A 15,026-nucleotide genomic window follows, 5' to 3' on the forward strand; every position below is an offset into this window, starting at 1 on the left:
CTGGCTGTCCAAACAACGGGCGAAAGTGCTGAAGCAGGGGTCATTCATCATGAGGTAAGCACTATAGTAACCATGCTGCTCAGGTGACTGGGCCATAGGATAAAGCCTCAATCATGACACCACACTTTTCTCTCTGCAGCTTTGTAGCTCAAAATCATTCACAGCAAACAGCAAACAGGCTGGAAAAGCAGCTAAAAATGCCCACAGTTAAGGAAAGAGTTATTCTGAAGAATGATGCAGGTGTTGTTCCTGTTTTCTGTCTTTCTTTTGAAGAGAACATTTTCATATTTTTTGCTTAATTTGCATTTCACTGAAGTTCAAAATGATATGCTGGAAAAACACCACAGGAACACGTCACTCTCTGTCGATCAGCTGCACCAAATGATGTGGTGGAACCTGTTCTGCTCGCCTCACAGATCACGCTGTACAGATCTCTATCTCCAGCCTTTGTGTCTCACTGTCTCCCATCCTCTGCATTTTACTCAGTGACACAAGGGCTGAGGAACAAAAGGACCTCTCAGTCAATTTAAGACCTTCATATTAAAAGGAGAATTTACACTTTGCTGTCTCTTTGGTTGTCACATGCCATTAGTTCATGATGTGTTAACAAGGCGGAGAATGATCAGCGTTTCTTACCTGATGATGACACACTGGTTCTCGCGGTCAATCATCATGTTTCTGTACATGTTATCTGCCAGAGCGTAGATGTGAGGAGGGTTCTCATACTGAGCCTGAGAGTTGACAAAATAATTGAATTAAATCAACGGTCAAACAGCTTTTGTAAAAGTAAAGCCAGGAACACATTAAAGGATGCATCTGGTGTTATTCTACAATTTTCTTACTACTAACAAATGTCATAAAAAGACCAAAACCAAGAATAGACTGATTCTGTTTTCTGAACTATTATTGTCTGTGTAGCCAAAGCTGAATATATTCCTGCATTAAGATAAATATGAGCACTGCAGTTTATTTTGACGCAATCCCTCTTACAGCATCCTGCTGCTGTAAATGCTCTTTATTGCCAAATGTGTATCAATCCACCACTTAAAATAGTCTGCAAACAAACAAGTACGTTTGCCAAAAAATGCAGTTCCCAGTTTTTTGAGGAAATTACTGAGACAGGTAGGGAAGTTGTAAAGTAATGGGAGATGCATTAACCAAGCAGCAACCTCCGAGGCTGAATAATGAGGTCAACGTTTAAGTGCAGTTCCTCGATTGGCCACTTAAGGCTGTCCCCAAAAGCAAGTCAATCCCCATAGACTTCCACACTACAATGCTCAACTTGACAGCAGAAATAAACATGTTAACATTCAGAAAACAGTTTGGTATCTTTAGCTTATTTCCCCATTCATGACAACTGCACAGGGCTGATTTTTTTATAGAACTCACTTGTATCAGTGATGTTAAGGCTTAAAGTTCTGCATAATTACGGTCATGGCTGCTTTGAGTGACAACCAGGCTTCATTCTGTCCGCCTCAGCTCCACCCATGCTCCACCTCTTTGCCCATTTTTGGATTAGGTGGCTCTTCCAAAACCTCTGGGTGATGTTATGGAGACTCTGTCCATGTTTCATAGAGTCTATGAGATTAACACGTTTGGTTTTGGTCTTTCATTGGATTTGTTGACAGTAAAAAAACATAGAATAATTTACATATTAACGCCACTTTGGCCATGTTGACTGATTTTAAAGACTGTGAAAAGTCTACACGGATCTGCACACAATCAGACATCTTAGCACTTCCGTTAAATCTGTTGACCTGCAACTGAGCAAACAAGTCAGCGCCCTCACGATTGTTTCTAACGCTCCTGAACTTTGCCCTGTAGTTTCAGCTGATTACACTATGCAAATCTGAACCCAGTGCACTTATGTACAACTATAGTCTGCCAAACTGTTAAATATGGCATGTGTGATGCAGAGTGTTTTCACAGTCAGTTAGGATTTGAAAAGTCTTTCAGTGTGTTCCTGGCTTAAGGAGACAAGCCCACTCTCAGCAGGCCGGCCAAGAGAGGAGGCAGACTCGAACAGGCTGTTCTGTGAAGGTACTGCCAAGCCTTCTCATTGAGAGTCAAGTTTCTGACAGCAACATCTGTGCCAGCCCGCTGGAAAGTTCGCACTGCAACTAAACCAGCTCATTTCAAACTCTTTGTCCTTCAGACTGTTGCTGTCTTAAACCCCCAGGCACATCAGTACTTTTACAGTATGGGAGTAAGTTTTCCGGTTTCAGTGTTCCAGAGAACAGAAGCCATTAAAATGTGTTCTTCGTTCATAGAGCATCATACTTACTGCGCCCTGATACATCTCAACTTCTTTTTCCCCAAAGTATGGCATCTGCTTGAAAGGGTTGACGGAGATGAGCACAGGCCCAATGTATGTCTGATGAGGTTTTATGTTAAAGATCACACAGTGAAGACAAACAAAACAAATAACACCTAATACAAATCACCTCTTACTGGGAGTGCAAAACATATAAAATGCTGCTTATTTAATGGTAACAGGGTTTCAAAACATCTAAATTACATTTTTACACAGAGATTATAAAACTGTAAAGGAAAGAAATGACTTAATCTGAGGCTCCCATGACGTCAAGAGGGCAACAGTGCAGCAGTGGAGTATTTAGTGATCAGGCCGGAGGCTAAATAAGTATCCAAAGCTTACAAATGACAGAGAATAGACCGACGATGTAACACTGTGAGGTTTTATGCCCCAAAGCCAAAACGTCGCTCAAGGCAAATAAAGCTGCTATTGTGGGTGGCCTACAGTGACCCACAGCCTTGGCAAGGAGACCTCACAGTTACGGCTATTTATTGACCTAAATCAAAGGCCTGACTCAGAGATGTCGGACCGAAAACTGCCAGCATGTACTAAACTTCATAATCCTGAGCACTGCCAGAGCGTGGATGAAGTTTATGTAATGAGCTGCTTTGTGAACACTCAGCATTGCTTTTCAAAGGGGGTTATTCATTCATTCATCGACTCATTTCACGTCATGAAAAGCTTGTGTGTGTTTGTGTGGCCACAGCTGCAGTTTAGAAAACCTAAACCTGGCATTTGTGCAATGTACTGTATGAAAATGAGAGCTCCCAGCACATTTTAAATCAAAAAGATCTCAAAGAGAGGTTTAAAAAGACTGCAGATTTTCTCCATCACACAATCTGCCATTTCTCACACTGTTTTGCTCACATTTTGCACCACAGTGAGATAAAACTAGAGTAAATCCTGACTTTCGTGAAGGAGCAGGAGTCAGAGGTTTGGGTGGCGGTCTGCACAGAGAGGCCCTTTGCCCCCTGCACACGGCGGAGCCTCAGTGGGAAGGCGTTACCTCACAACACTGAGCTATTACTCACTCCATCAGTGACGCTGTGAATGACCATTCAGCTATTCTGGGAATAGCGGGGATGAGACGAGGCTCAGCTATTTCTCACTGGGGTGTGATCTGCGATTGTGAGCAAAAGGATACAAAGATGTAGTCATCCATGTATCTCTTCTTGAGGTTGTCCACGATGGCGTCCTCATTGATCTTGCTGAGCAGCACCATGTCATCCACTCCGCTGTGCTTGACATTGTGGCTCTGCCAGTGGTACCGGTAGTGCCCCCGGCTCCCCTGCAACAAAACATACAATTGTTAGCTCGATCAAAAGGACACAATGAGACGGCGTGGACTAATCGAGAGGCTGACATCAAGGTGACACAGAAGCACTGCTTACATGAATGAACTGAGCTGTAAAGCACACTCAGAGGCTGAGGTAGTGCGGTTTCTATCACACTGTTGAGATAGCCAGACTAAATGAAAGCCAAGGGGAACATGGTTGTTATTATGGCAATGAAAAGTCAAAGCGTGCACATTTTCTGATCCCAGCAGCATGATGAGCCATGTTTACTTTGCATTAGTGCTCGGTCAGATTTCCAGAAGTGTTTTGTGCTATTTGTCCAGGTGTCAAAGATGCTCCGACCCAACTTTTATCCACATCCTAACAATCTGGTTTCTCTCTGCATTCCTGTTTTTGTTTTAGCTGAGCGAGTCTCCGGAGAACTGAGGTCATTCATCATGCGCTATGAGTCAGTGTTGTCTGGCTACTGTGGACGAGGGTCACAATGTGCTGTGAGTCTCTTTCTCCTGGATGGAGAACCACTCAAAGCCACAGAGAGCATCCAGAGCATTAGTCAACACACAAGTTAACTCTTCACTTCCTCCCTCTTTAGTGAGGAAGTGTGGGGAGAGGAAGGAGCAGAGTGGCAATCTAAACAATGCCAGTCAAGGCAAAAAAAAAAAAGCCATTCATTCAGTCACACTTCAACAGCAAGATACTTTACTTTATGCAGCACAACTGTGTAGATAATACACTTTTAAAAACATACTTATTCATTTATCTCTTTAGATGGCGATGTCACTTAGTTCACTTCTTTGGTTCATTTCAACAGTGACAGATGCACGAAACAAAGCTGGTGCATGTGGTAAACATTGCACATGGTTAACATTGTCATTGTTAGCATGTTAGCATGTTGATGTTAGCCTCACAGAGGAACTACCATGGCTGGAGACACTTAGTCTTGCTTATTCTTAAATGAAGGCAATCATTGTTTTAGTGCATCTTTACAAGAAAATGAGACCTTAAAAGATGTTTTATATTAAAATGAATATAAAGCAGCTGCATTCTGCTGAGAAAACAACATCACACCAGGTCCATGTAGTGGCTGTTCTTGAGCTTTCCATCTGGACCTTCATTAGCAGGTGGAGCCCAGCTCTCATGGAAATGCAGATGTTTAATTTTTGAGCACTTTAAGGACATCTTGAGCATGTTGGTTTAAAAAAAAGATTCTAACTCGAATTCAGCTGAGTACACAATCTCAAAACAAGATCTGTTAAGTAGCTGCAGCTTCTACTCAGTAATCATATTACTACAAGTACCAGTACTGCTCAGCTAGTAAATGGAGTTTGTGACATAATTGTTTACCCAACTGCCGTTTCCAAGTGCAAGACTGGATTTCAGCTTTTAAGCCAAGAGAGAGGAGAAGACCTTAAAGTGCTCAGAAAACGCCCATCTGGAACATCTGCAATTCTGTGAGAAATGGGGTCAGTGCATTTGCTGGTGGAGATCATGTGATACAGTCAGAAGCTCCACAACAGTATCTTACTCAACTGCCGTTTCCTACGTCAAGAGTGAACTTTGAACCTAAAATGTTTTCTGGTTTCCTGCTTTATGTTTTGACTTGCAGAGGTCATGGAACTCTTGTTGATTTCAGTATTAAACAGCACATATAATATGATAGAATACAAGAACACACAATAAATATATATAGATAATAGCCTGAACTTCCACTGACTACCAAAATCTTTCAGGTCAGAGGAAACTATCACTCCACAAACACCAAAAAAACAATACGTTTCTCTCAGAGATTTTAAGGAGATGAAACAAAAACAGCAAAGAGCAAAACCCTGATAATATCGAGCACCACAAAGTAACACTACAATACAAAATAAACCAGTGGAAAGTCATTTTGCATTTAGTAATTAACTCTAAATGACTTGGCCACGGAGGAGGGCCTGCAAGCGTTTAATATCCTCCAGGGTGACTTTATTCTTTACAACAGCAAAATTAAAACCACTTTACAGACTCGGTCATAGCCTGGGAGGTGGCGAAGAATGTTAACAACTTTTCAGCCCAATTCAGTGGGTATTTTCCCTCAGGGGGGAAGCAGCAAATTATAGCTTGATTAATTCTCCAGATCACCTCTATTAACATGTTTTACTGCTGTTTAGGTGCGGCAGTGGGAGATGCTGACTTCCTTCCTTCCTTAGCAGTGATGACACCGTGATGTCACTCTCAGGGACAAAAACATTTCCTGACAATGAGTGAAAGGAGAGGGGGCGAATGTCAACATCTGATAGGAGTTTAAGAGATGACTTCATGTTGTGCAGAAGGTAGACACAAAGAGAAACAGGCAATAAACACGGAAACATAAGAGAAGACTCAATGCATCACGTATTGTTTTGTGGAGAGCGGGATCTACAATCTGCAAAGGTTAGGACACTGAAGACCCTCGATTTTGATAAGGAAAAACTCCCTAAAAAAGGTGAAAAAGTTAGAAATCTCAAGAATAGCCAAGAAGAAAGAAGTAGAGGTAGCAGGATTACAATGTGGAGACACAGAAGAACAACATTAAGGAAATTAAGCACATCGCAAGTACTATTAGGCAAGTATCAAGTGTAGTGAGAGAGTTTCAGGCTACACGTAAAGTGTTTAGATTATGAATTTACTTCGTCTCAATACTGTCCAGAGCCCTGTATTCACTGCTCTAACCCTCATACATTCAAATGTTCTCTTTATTCAGTCAATTACTAGTTATCCTTTTGCTGCCACCTACGTATTACAAGCAGTACTTTGACGGATGGGAACCTTTTTTTCTGAAAGCAGACGTTAAGAGAGCGCACTGGCCCAACCACAAAGCGAAAACAATCGAATACGCTATATTTAACCCCTCTCTGCTATGTCTGGAATGAAAGTGCGCAGATTGAAGAAGGGAGAGGTAATAAACCGGAGACGGAGGAGGTAAACGTCAAATATTCGGAGGATTGTTTCATCTGTTTTGATTCAGGCCTTCTTTAATGAGGCAAGAGGACGAAGAAAATGTTCCTCCTCAGAGCAGCGGGCTAAGGGAGTAGCTGCACACATACACACAAAGACGTCTGGGAGGTGCCGAGAACGACAACACTCCTCTGCTGCTGGCTGCCGAGCAGCACAAGAGCAGCCAGGGGTTGAGGGTCGCTATACTCAAAAGACCGTGGTGGGGGTGCTGGGATGGGGGGTCCGTTCCCCTACAAAGTTTTCTGTTTTGAATCAGTAACTGTTCATATTATTAAATCTAAACTGCTCCAACAGTTTCAATCCAGACCTTTCATGAATCTGGCAAACGATGGAGACATTAGCCTTTTCCTAAATGTTTTACTGGGTTTTCTGCTGACACTGTAATTAAACCGGTATAACCCAGTGAGTTATTGGCTCACAATCGCCTACATTTCATTTTTTAAAACCAAATCTAAAACCACTTTCTCAATGGCTGTAAGTGGAATTGGACACATTTGTTTAGGCAGAAAAACACACATACTGTACACTAAGCATGATAACACTTAGTGTTAAATCGCCAGATTGCCAGAATAGTAGCGATCGATTAATACCTGATGGCAGCAGGGAGCATTCACTCACAAGGAAGTGCCCGAGCAGATGAAGCATGTGTGTCACTGGTTATAAAAAAGGACCAAAGTCCATCCAACTACAACAAATTTCATTTAATATGCACCCAGACAAAATGAAAACTGATTGTCGAACATTTTCTGATATTGTCTGACAGACATTTCTCACGTTGTATTTTTGAGATTTAATAGTAATAAATCCCACAGAGTTACTGAAGACCTGTAGTGGAGGCGTCACCGAGTACATAGACACACGTGCGCACACACACACACACACACACACACACACACACACACACACACACACACACACACACAGGGGACATCTGGCACAACTAGAGTCTATGGTGCCATAACAACACGATCACCATGGAACAGAGCACGGAAGCACACAGTCTCATTAAAAACCGAGCATCTGACAACACTGATACATTGTGTTTAGAAGCAGTTTGATCTAAATATGTGAAATTCTGACATCATTACAACAGTCACTGGAAGTATAAAAATAAGCAGAGAAGACAGTTTTGACTTCGTTTTCCCTCCGAGAATCCAAAACAATCTGATCAACCAAAATCAAACTACGGGACCAGACCTTTTCCCAGAAGTTAATACAGGGGAATTTCAATACCAGTCCTGATCCATAAGCCCAGGGTTTCCCTTCATGCAAATACCATTACCATATATGGAGAGTGCTGAGCAGCTCTGGCTCCGGGTACAGGAAATGGCTGGGTTTGATTCAGTATCATAAGCGGCACTTTTCCCCTCATTTCTCCCTTCTGCGCCGTTCTCCTTTTCCACACCAGGATCCGACACGCAGTCCACCATGTGTTAGAGGACTACGTTTCAGCTCTGCCCTCTGAGGCCAAATCTGGACAAAAGCCATGAGAACGAATTCCTCCCTTCTAAAATAGGAAGCAGCTAAAATCATTAATCACTCTGCAGCAAAAGTCTGGAGAATTCGCACCGTTTCGACGGGAGAAAATGGCTGAGGACAAATGTGTGCAGCTGACCACATGTGGTGAAGGTGAATCAAACACTGGTCGAATCACGCTGGTTGAGTTTCTGTACAGAACCAGGCTGAGTCTGCTGGTTGTTATCATGTGTTAGCTGGAGCCTCTGAGGCTAAATCTAGCTTTAAGAACACAGGCTTCTTAGCACTACAAGGCAGACTAGTACTGCAGGTCACGTACTGAATGCGACTACGAGTAAATGCCCAAAGCCTTTCAGTGGATGTGACTTTGACTTTGGCCAGGAACGGAGACACCCCATGTCTGATAAGCCCTCATGTGTTAGATTAGCGGTGCCACCATGTACCAGCTTCCTTGACCTGATTTCTATGAACAATGCTGACTTAAAATGTTATGCTCCAAAAATATGTTATCATAAAAAGCCCTTACACATGTCATCTATTTCTCATATGCACTTGTGGCTGTATAACAATACATTACAGCTGTAATTTGTTTTTGCAGCCAAATCAAATCTCAGACTTCATTTAAAGAGCAACTGGTGGTCAAAGAGAAGACGATGCTCTTGTTCAGAGATGACTGTGGATGCAGGGCACTGAATGATCCGACTGTGTGATGAAAAGGCTGCTGGTGAGAGAGCCAAGAACAAAGACCCGAGTAATCTAATTTGGTAAACACGTGTCACAAATCAAAGCACAAATTCAGGATCATTCCAGTCACGGTGAATGAGTCCAAAAAGTTTCCAAAGACACTCTCAGTGCTTTGAAATTCATTTTGCTTTTTGTTTTAATTTGCTGAGCAGATGATTTTTTTAATGCTCTTATTAATACTTCAATTTTTCTCATTTTAATAATGAGGTTTTGCAGAGTAGAATTCATTTTTTATCATTAACAGGCCAGACTGTGGAGACAAAAGGGTCACCTCGCCATCAAAATTAAAAACACCAGACTGGAAATCAGTTCCACAACACAACAATCCCTGCTTGCAACTGTGTTATCACGGCCATATTGTATCAATTGCAATGTAAAAAGGGTACTCAAACGTCTGCTTTGATAGATTATCTCTACACAGTCTGAAAGCTGAAAGATATATCAAAATGAAGAGAGAGTAATCTTACAAATATATGGTATCTTTCAGAAAATGGTATGTGTAATTTGCAGTAAACTGTTTGAAACCTACAAAACTGCTGAACACCAAACAGTAAACATGGCATATTTATGTCATGGCTCACTCTTTTTTGTCTCGTACTACTACTGGACACTATCTCAGAATACTACACAGCTATAATTGCTACAAAGACAATCCACTCCTGTACTGTGCCAAAAGAAGCCAGGAAATAGCTCCAACACACACTCACACCAGTAATGTGTGGGTTGATTTTGACTGATTTCCACCCACCCACACACACACACACACACACACACACACACACACACACACACACACACACACACACACACACACACACACACGCATACACACTCCTCGTTGGAATCCAAAACACATGTGGCTCGATCTAAACTAAACAGCGCTTGAGGAGGTATCACTCTCTAAACAGCATTTCCACCTGGTCTCTGCTGCTTGCGTTTGCACTTTGTCCAAGGTCACCAACTATGTGTAATCAGACCAGATGCAGATAAAAGTGCTGACTGAGATAGTTGGCCTTTCCAAGAGCAGACAAACAATGATGAGAGACAGAGTAGAACCTCGGGAGAAGACACTGTGTGTGTGTGTGTGTGTGTGTGTGTGTGTGTGTGTGTGTGTGTGTGTGTGTCAGTGGAGCAGTGACCCACAGTGTGAAGACGCTCTGATCCAGTCTCAACTTCTGAGGGATGGGATGCCCATCAAGGTCACACTGAGGCCTGTACGCACACACACACGGATGCACAATAACACACAGACGCACACATACACACATACACACATACATGAGCATCCTCCTGTAAAGTGATGCTGAAAACTCCAGATGAGGCTGGAGCTTGATTAAAGAGTAAATGCACACTGAATTACACAGAGCAGAAAACTGTTGCTGCACGGCTCCCTCTGAACTGAAACTGTTGATAAATGATGAGGTCACACTAAAGATGGAAAATAGATATATTTATATACACTCATGAACTGTAATCACATGTGTGTAGACTTTCATTTGAGCCATATCCCTCCACAATTGGCATTTTTAGTTAGGATGTTTGTGGCAACACATTTACTGTGTTAAAAATGGACAAAACACTGACAGAGCATGCCACCCCTGCAAGATTCAACTTTGAATATTACCCGTCGAGGTTAAGGCCAAGATCTGCTGCAGCTTTGATTGCCTTAGAGTCAAAGACAAATGAAAGCTTGAGGACTAAAGCTGTTTGTACAAGCAAATCCATGCAGAAGGGGGAGAAAGAAAGCAACCCGCTGCTTCACCTGCCACCAGACTGAGGAGGAATGTCTTCAAGATCTGTTCTGATTATCTAAAGAAAAATGTAGCCTGCAGCCTCAAATATGAAAGATACACTGTGTCTCTTTTTAAGCATGTCACCGCAATACTTATCATCCTTGACAGCGTCGCTGAATTGTTCTGCGTAATCCAGTATGAGGAATGTTCCCAGAAAAACTTGAATCAATATTTCAGTACATTGGACTTAAAATCGCAGATTCAAGCACATCTGTCCAAGGCCAACATCTGCTGTGACATCACTGCCTGGGGATTGGCTAAACGGTGACACAACCAGCTTTCTTTTTTCAGTGCTAAAACACCTTTTAAAAGAAAAATTCCACCCAATTTAAATATTGACATTATTCTACCAGCTAGCTCTACTCTTTGCTTCCCAGGTGCTACTGCTGAAACTGAGCTTTAAATATGTCACTGGGATATAAAATCCAGCAGTGTCCAGTCGATAATGAACTAGGCTATGTATCATTTTTGTGTGATTTCTTACACCAAAGCTGTTCACTAGAATATAAACTTTGATTTCAACTAAACATGTCACCTCATGGTTCCACAGCCAATGACCCACTGACTGTCTGAGACTCAGATTTGACAGCACAGATTCAAGTGTACATCTAACTTAAGGAATGAGTGGGAAAAATGCACACATATTGATTGGGTCACAAAAATTGTAAAATGGATGCCATTCCTCTTTCAAGTGTTAAAAAAACAGCCACAATGCCAGACGCTCTCGCCTGAGTCACTTCCAAGAAAAAGCAGGTCAGCGAAGCAGTCGCTGCAGTGATCCGAGCCAAGACTCATCAGACTTTGCTCTTGTCAATCAAAACAGCTCTGACCTGGCAATTATTGTCATAAACTACAATTAATAATTTCCTATCAGTGCAAAAGCTTTGACCCAAATTCACTGGGAAAAGTGCCTTCACAGGAAACGTGAAATGTAAGGAAATGTGAGTCATACTGAATGTAAACTTTTTTTTCTTTTTTTTCCTCTTCAGAACTTGAACAGTGACAGCAGTAACTTGCACGTAATTGGGACAACAGTATAAATAATGCAGACCAACAAGCCTCATTCTTTGTTTGCATGTCTAAATGTCTCACGCTGTTATGGATCTGAGCTGCCTGAAGTCACATATGAGGAGACAATGAAAAGAAATATATTATTGTCGTATTTGGTAACATGAGCAATGACTTGTTGAAATGATGTTATAATACTGAGCCTGCAGGGCAGGGCTGAGCGCCGTCCCTCCCACAGAAAGAGGACACAATGATCAAGTGTAAACTGATCCTGGATGACTTCTAACACATCTCAAACTGAACTACACAAAGCTTCAGCTTTACAGTGGCAGCACTTTTCTTTATCGGAGAATAGTAAATCCATGGAAACTTGAGAGTTGCCCATTTTAAACGTCTCAATTTGAACTGGTCTTAAATGGATGACAACAGCGACAAGGCTGCTAATAAAATATATTATCAAAGACAATGTGGTTTTGGGTGGAATTCAGCTGAAATCCAAGACGAGAGACATGTCACAAAGCTCTGCATTTTCTTTTTAAAGCAGCCTCAGTAGTGGTTGAATGTAAACAAACCATCTGCAGTGGAAACTCATTCATAGTCATGCCTTGTGCCACAGCAGGATCTCAAGTTTCAATCAATGAAAGCCAAACCAGCATCTTCCCAAGTAGCAACTGAATACACGCAAGTACATGTTAGACACAAACTGTATGCTGTCTCAGTCTGACAGTGAAGAGGGAGGAGAAGCTTGACAGAGTGAATCATGTTAAAGACAAAGCAGCCGTTGGTTTGGTCAAATGCCATCAGACATGGAAGTGCTCTGTGTTTCCTGCAAATCATGAAATATTTGAATGCATCTGTCACTTCGCATAAGGTAAAACAAAATCGTGGACTCATCAAATGAAAAAACATTTTTTATTTAAATTCTCTCATTTAGAAAAGCGGGTCTACAGCTCAGCTTGTGACTGCACAGTTGTGCCTCCAGCATTTCCTAATGCACCATGGACAGAAACTTCCTCTGGTATCAGCTCTAAGGAGCCTCAGCATAAATAAAGTTAAGGCCTCCTAAAGAGTTTCCAGCTAACTCAGAGCGGTTGTATCCCAGAACAGAAGTCCTGTTTCTATTCTTTTTTTTTTGTTTTTTGCAATCTAATATCTCTATTATAGCAGATAAACTAGAAACAGACCTCCTGGACTCAGAGTCACAGTAAATCTCACACCAAATTATAGGAACTCTTTCGCTGTGAGCCAGAACACAGCGAGTACAGTGATGAAATTGGTCAAAGTTGCTTCACGTTACTGTAACAACAGAGTTTTCAGTTTGTTTAAAAGCTCGAGGAGACTTGAACAAAGAGACCAAACAGAGTTATGCTAAGACAAGACCCACATATTTAGAACTGTGAAGGTGCGCTCACGTTGCCTACTGCAGCTTCACTGGGTGACGGGGTGTGGCGCACGCATTTGATGAATAGGCTGTTCAATGATTTTATCAACCCCACCAAAGAATACAGTAATAATAGCTAAAAAAAAATGACTCAGCTGTTAAGTTCATGCGCTGACTCAAAACAAATCACTGAACAGCTTCCCAGTATGTTTTGCTGACTGGTGCTGCATACTGTTACTGCTCTAATTAAAGAGGAGTGGCAAAAGTGTTAAACAAAAATACACATGGTCTGCTTATAGATGTGTTCATTAGGGGTGAGTAAAGAAAGTGAGCCGTCTACTTTGAAATGAAATTACAGGTGGTGACTTCAAACAAAAGTTTGCCTTCAGCTTGATTTGCTTCCTTTGCTTCATGGCAGTAATTTATCTGTTTTTTATGAACAATAACAAGTTTTCTGAGTGCACAAAAGGAAAAGCTGGATACCAATCAGAGGTCAATCAGAGACTTTCCTAAATTCAGAAAAAGCATATATTTACAAAACCAATTAAGCTGAGGAGAAAAAAACATTAAATATATTGTCTTTCCAATAGAGTTCATGTCAAACAGAAGCTGGTGGATGTCTTGTTATTTGACACAGTCTTCCCAGTTGGATTGCACAGGAGGATGAAGTTTACAAGCTGAAGGGTCCGAGAACCCAAAGGTGTTTTATTCTTGTTTCAGTTTGTTTGTGTCAGTCTTATTTTGACCCTCGCTGCTGCAAACATCCACTTCACTCACTAATGTCTGGAATCTGACAGAAGCAGCCAAACCCAGCGCTGATCCAAGTCAATATTTGATTTGGGCCAATTGGTGAAGTAATATTTGTAAAAAGAGAAGCCCACATGGAGAATAAAAATGGCTGCATGATAACATTATCTTTGATAACTTTGCTTCTGACTAACATGGAGTATCCAGCCAATTGATCAACACGACACTCTAAGGGAAAAGATCATGTCCCCTCAACGAATCTTAATTCATACTCTTTACTCAAGAGCTTGTGGATGAAAATAACCTCAAGTTCAGGAGGGTACTGTTCTGACAGACCACTCACTGCATGATTCCACAGTTAGAAATGCACTGACTCAGCCCTGCCGTGGGACATGGGCCAAAAAGGACAACTAATTCAAACCATCTAATTTTGACTTTGTTTCCAGTCAGTTAGTTCACGTCTTTCTAGAGAAACACAACAGCTGACAGTCCTTTTAAAAGCTTTGACTCAGTTCTCTCCATTGATCACTGTCTACCATTCTGTGACTTCTTCCCACATGGATGCTGACACACATATACATGTACAACTTGATATTTTGTGAATATCGCTGTGAAATATCCATTTGAACTCCATACAACGTCCCTTGGGTGAACAAAGGTCTCTTTTTTAACTGATTTAAGAATCAAAACCAGGGCCGGACTCCCATTTTCACTCATCTCCCTAATGTTCAATCCATAAGCCCAACCATGAATTCGCTCACTTCTTTTTATGATATGACTGACATTTTACTTCCCCGTGCCAGAACAGTGTCTGTAAGAAAATAAGCTCAAACAATAGCAACCTACAGGCCAAACCTGCCACAACTGACAACGTAAAGACAAATGAGGTCTCCAGTGAACAGAGTGAGAGGGCCGCCACTGGCTCAGAGGCCAAGCACTGGCTGGGATGTGACGATGGGAAGCTATCAGAGCAGATAACCAGAGCACAGCTGCTGGAGTGTGACCTTGTTCTGTGCACGATGAGGAAAGTCACACATGCAAATTGGCGGCTATAACAGGACACTGCTTGGCTCTAAGAACAAGGAAGGAAGGACATTGCACTGAGCAGTGTTTACAGGATCATGTTGACACAGATATGGACTTTTATAATTAAGTTAATATATACGTTACTTTATTACCTGTTTAGAAGAAAAGAGAAGCAGTCTGTTCAGGCACTGAGTTGGAAAGAATGATCTAATAACAGCTGAGCACAACGTTTGGGAGGATGACGTCCAGCACAGACACGAAGATGC

The 15,026-nt window shown here is 41.8% G+C and overlaps 1 protein-coding gene across 2 annotated transcripts in view; it reads right to left on the reverse strand.

Moving 5' to 3' along the window:
* The window catches only part of myo1ea (myosin IEa), a 47,554-nt gene that overhangs the window by 28,736 nt on the left and 3,792 nt on the right, over positions 1 to 15,026 (reverse strand). For both annotated transcript variants that reach the window (XM_076728006.1, XM_076727996.1), the window contains exons 2-4: positions 3,459 to 3,602; positions 2,285 to 2,374; positions 637 to 731 (exon numbers count right to left, since the gene is read on the reverse strand). In XM_076728006.1, the coding sequence (XP_076584121.1) occupies positions 637 to 731; positions 2,285 to 2,374; positions 3,459 to 3,602 (329 nt within the window). The remainder of the gene's footprint in view (positions 1 to 636; positions 732 to 2,284; positions 2,375 to 3,458; positions 3,603 to 15,026) is intronic.

The sequence above is a fragment of the Chaetodon auriga genome, chromosome 1, assembly GCF_051107435.1.
Source record: "Chaetodon auriga isolate fChaAug3 chromosome 1, fChaAug3.hap1, whole genome shotgun sequence".
Classification (NCBI taxonomy): Eukaryota; Metazoa; Chordata; class Actinopteri; order Chaetodontiformes; family Chaetodontidae; genus Chaetodon; species Chaetodon auriga.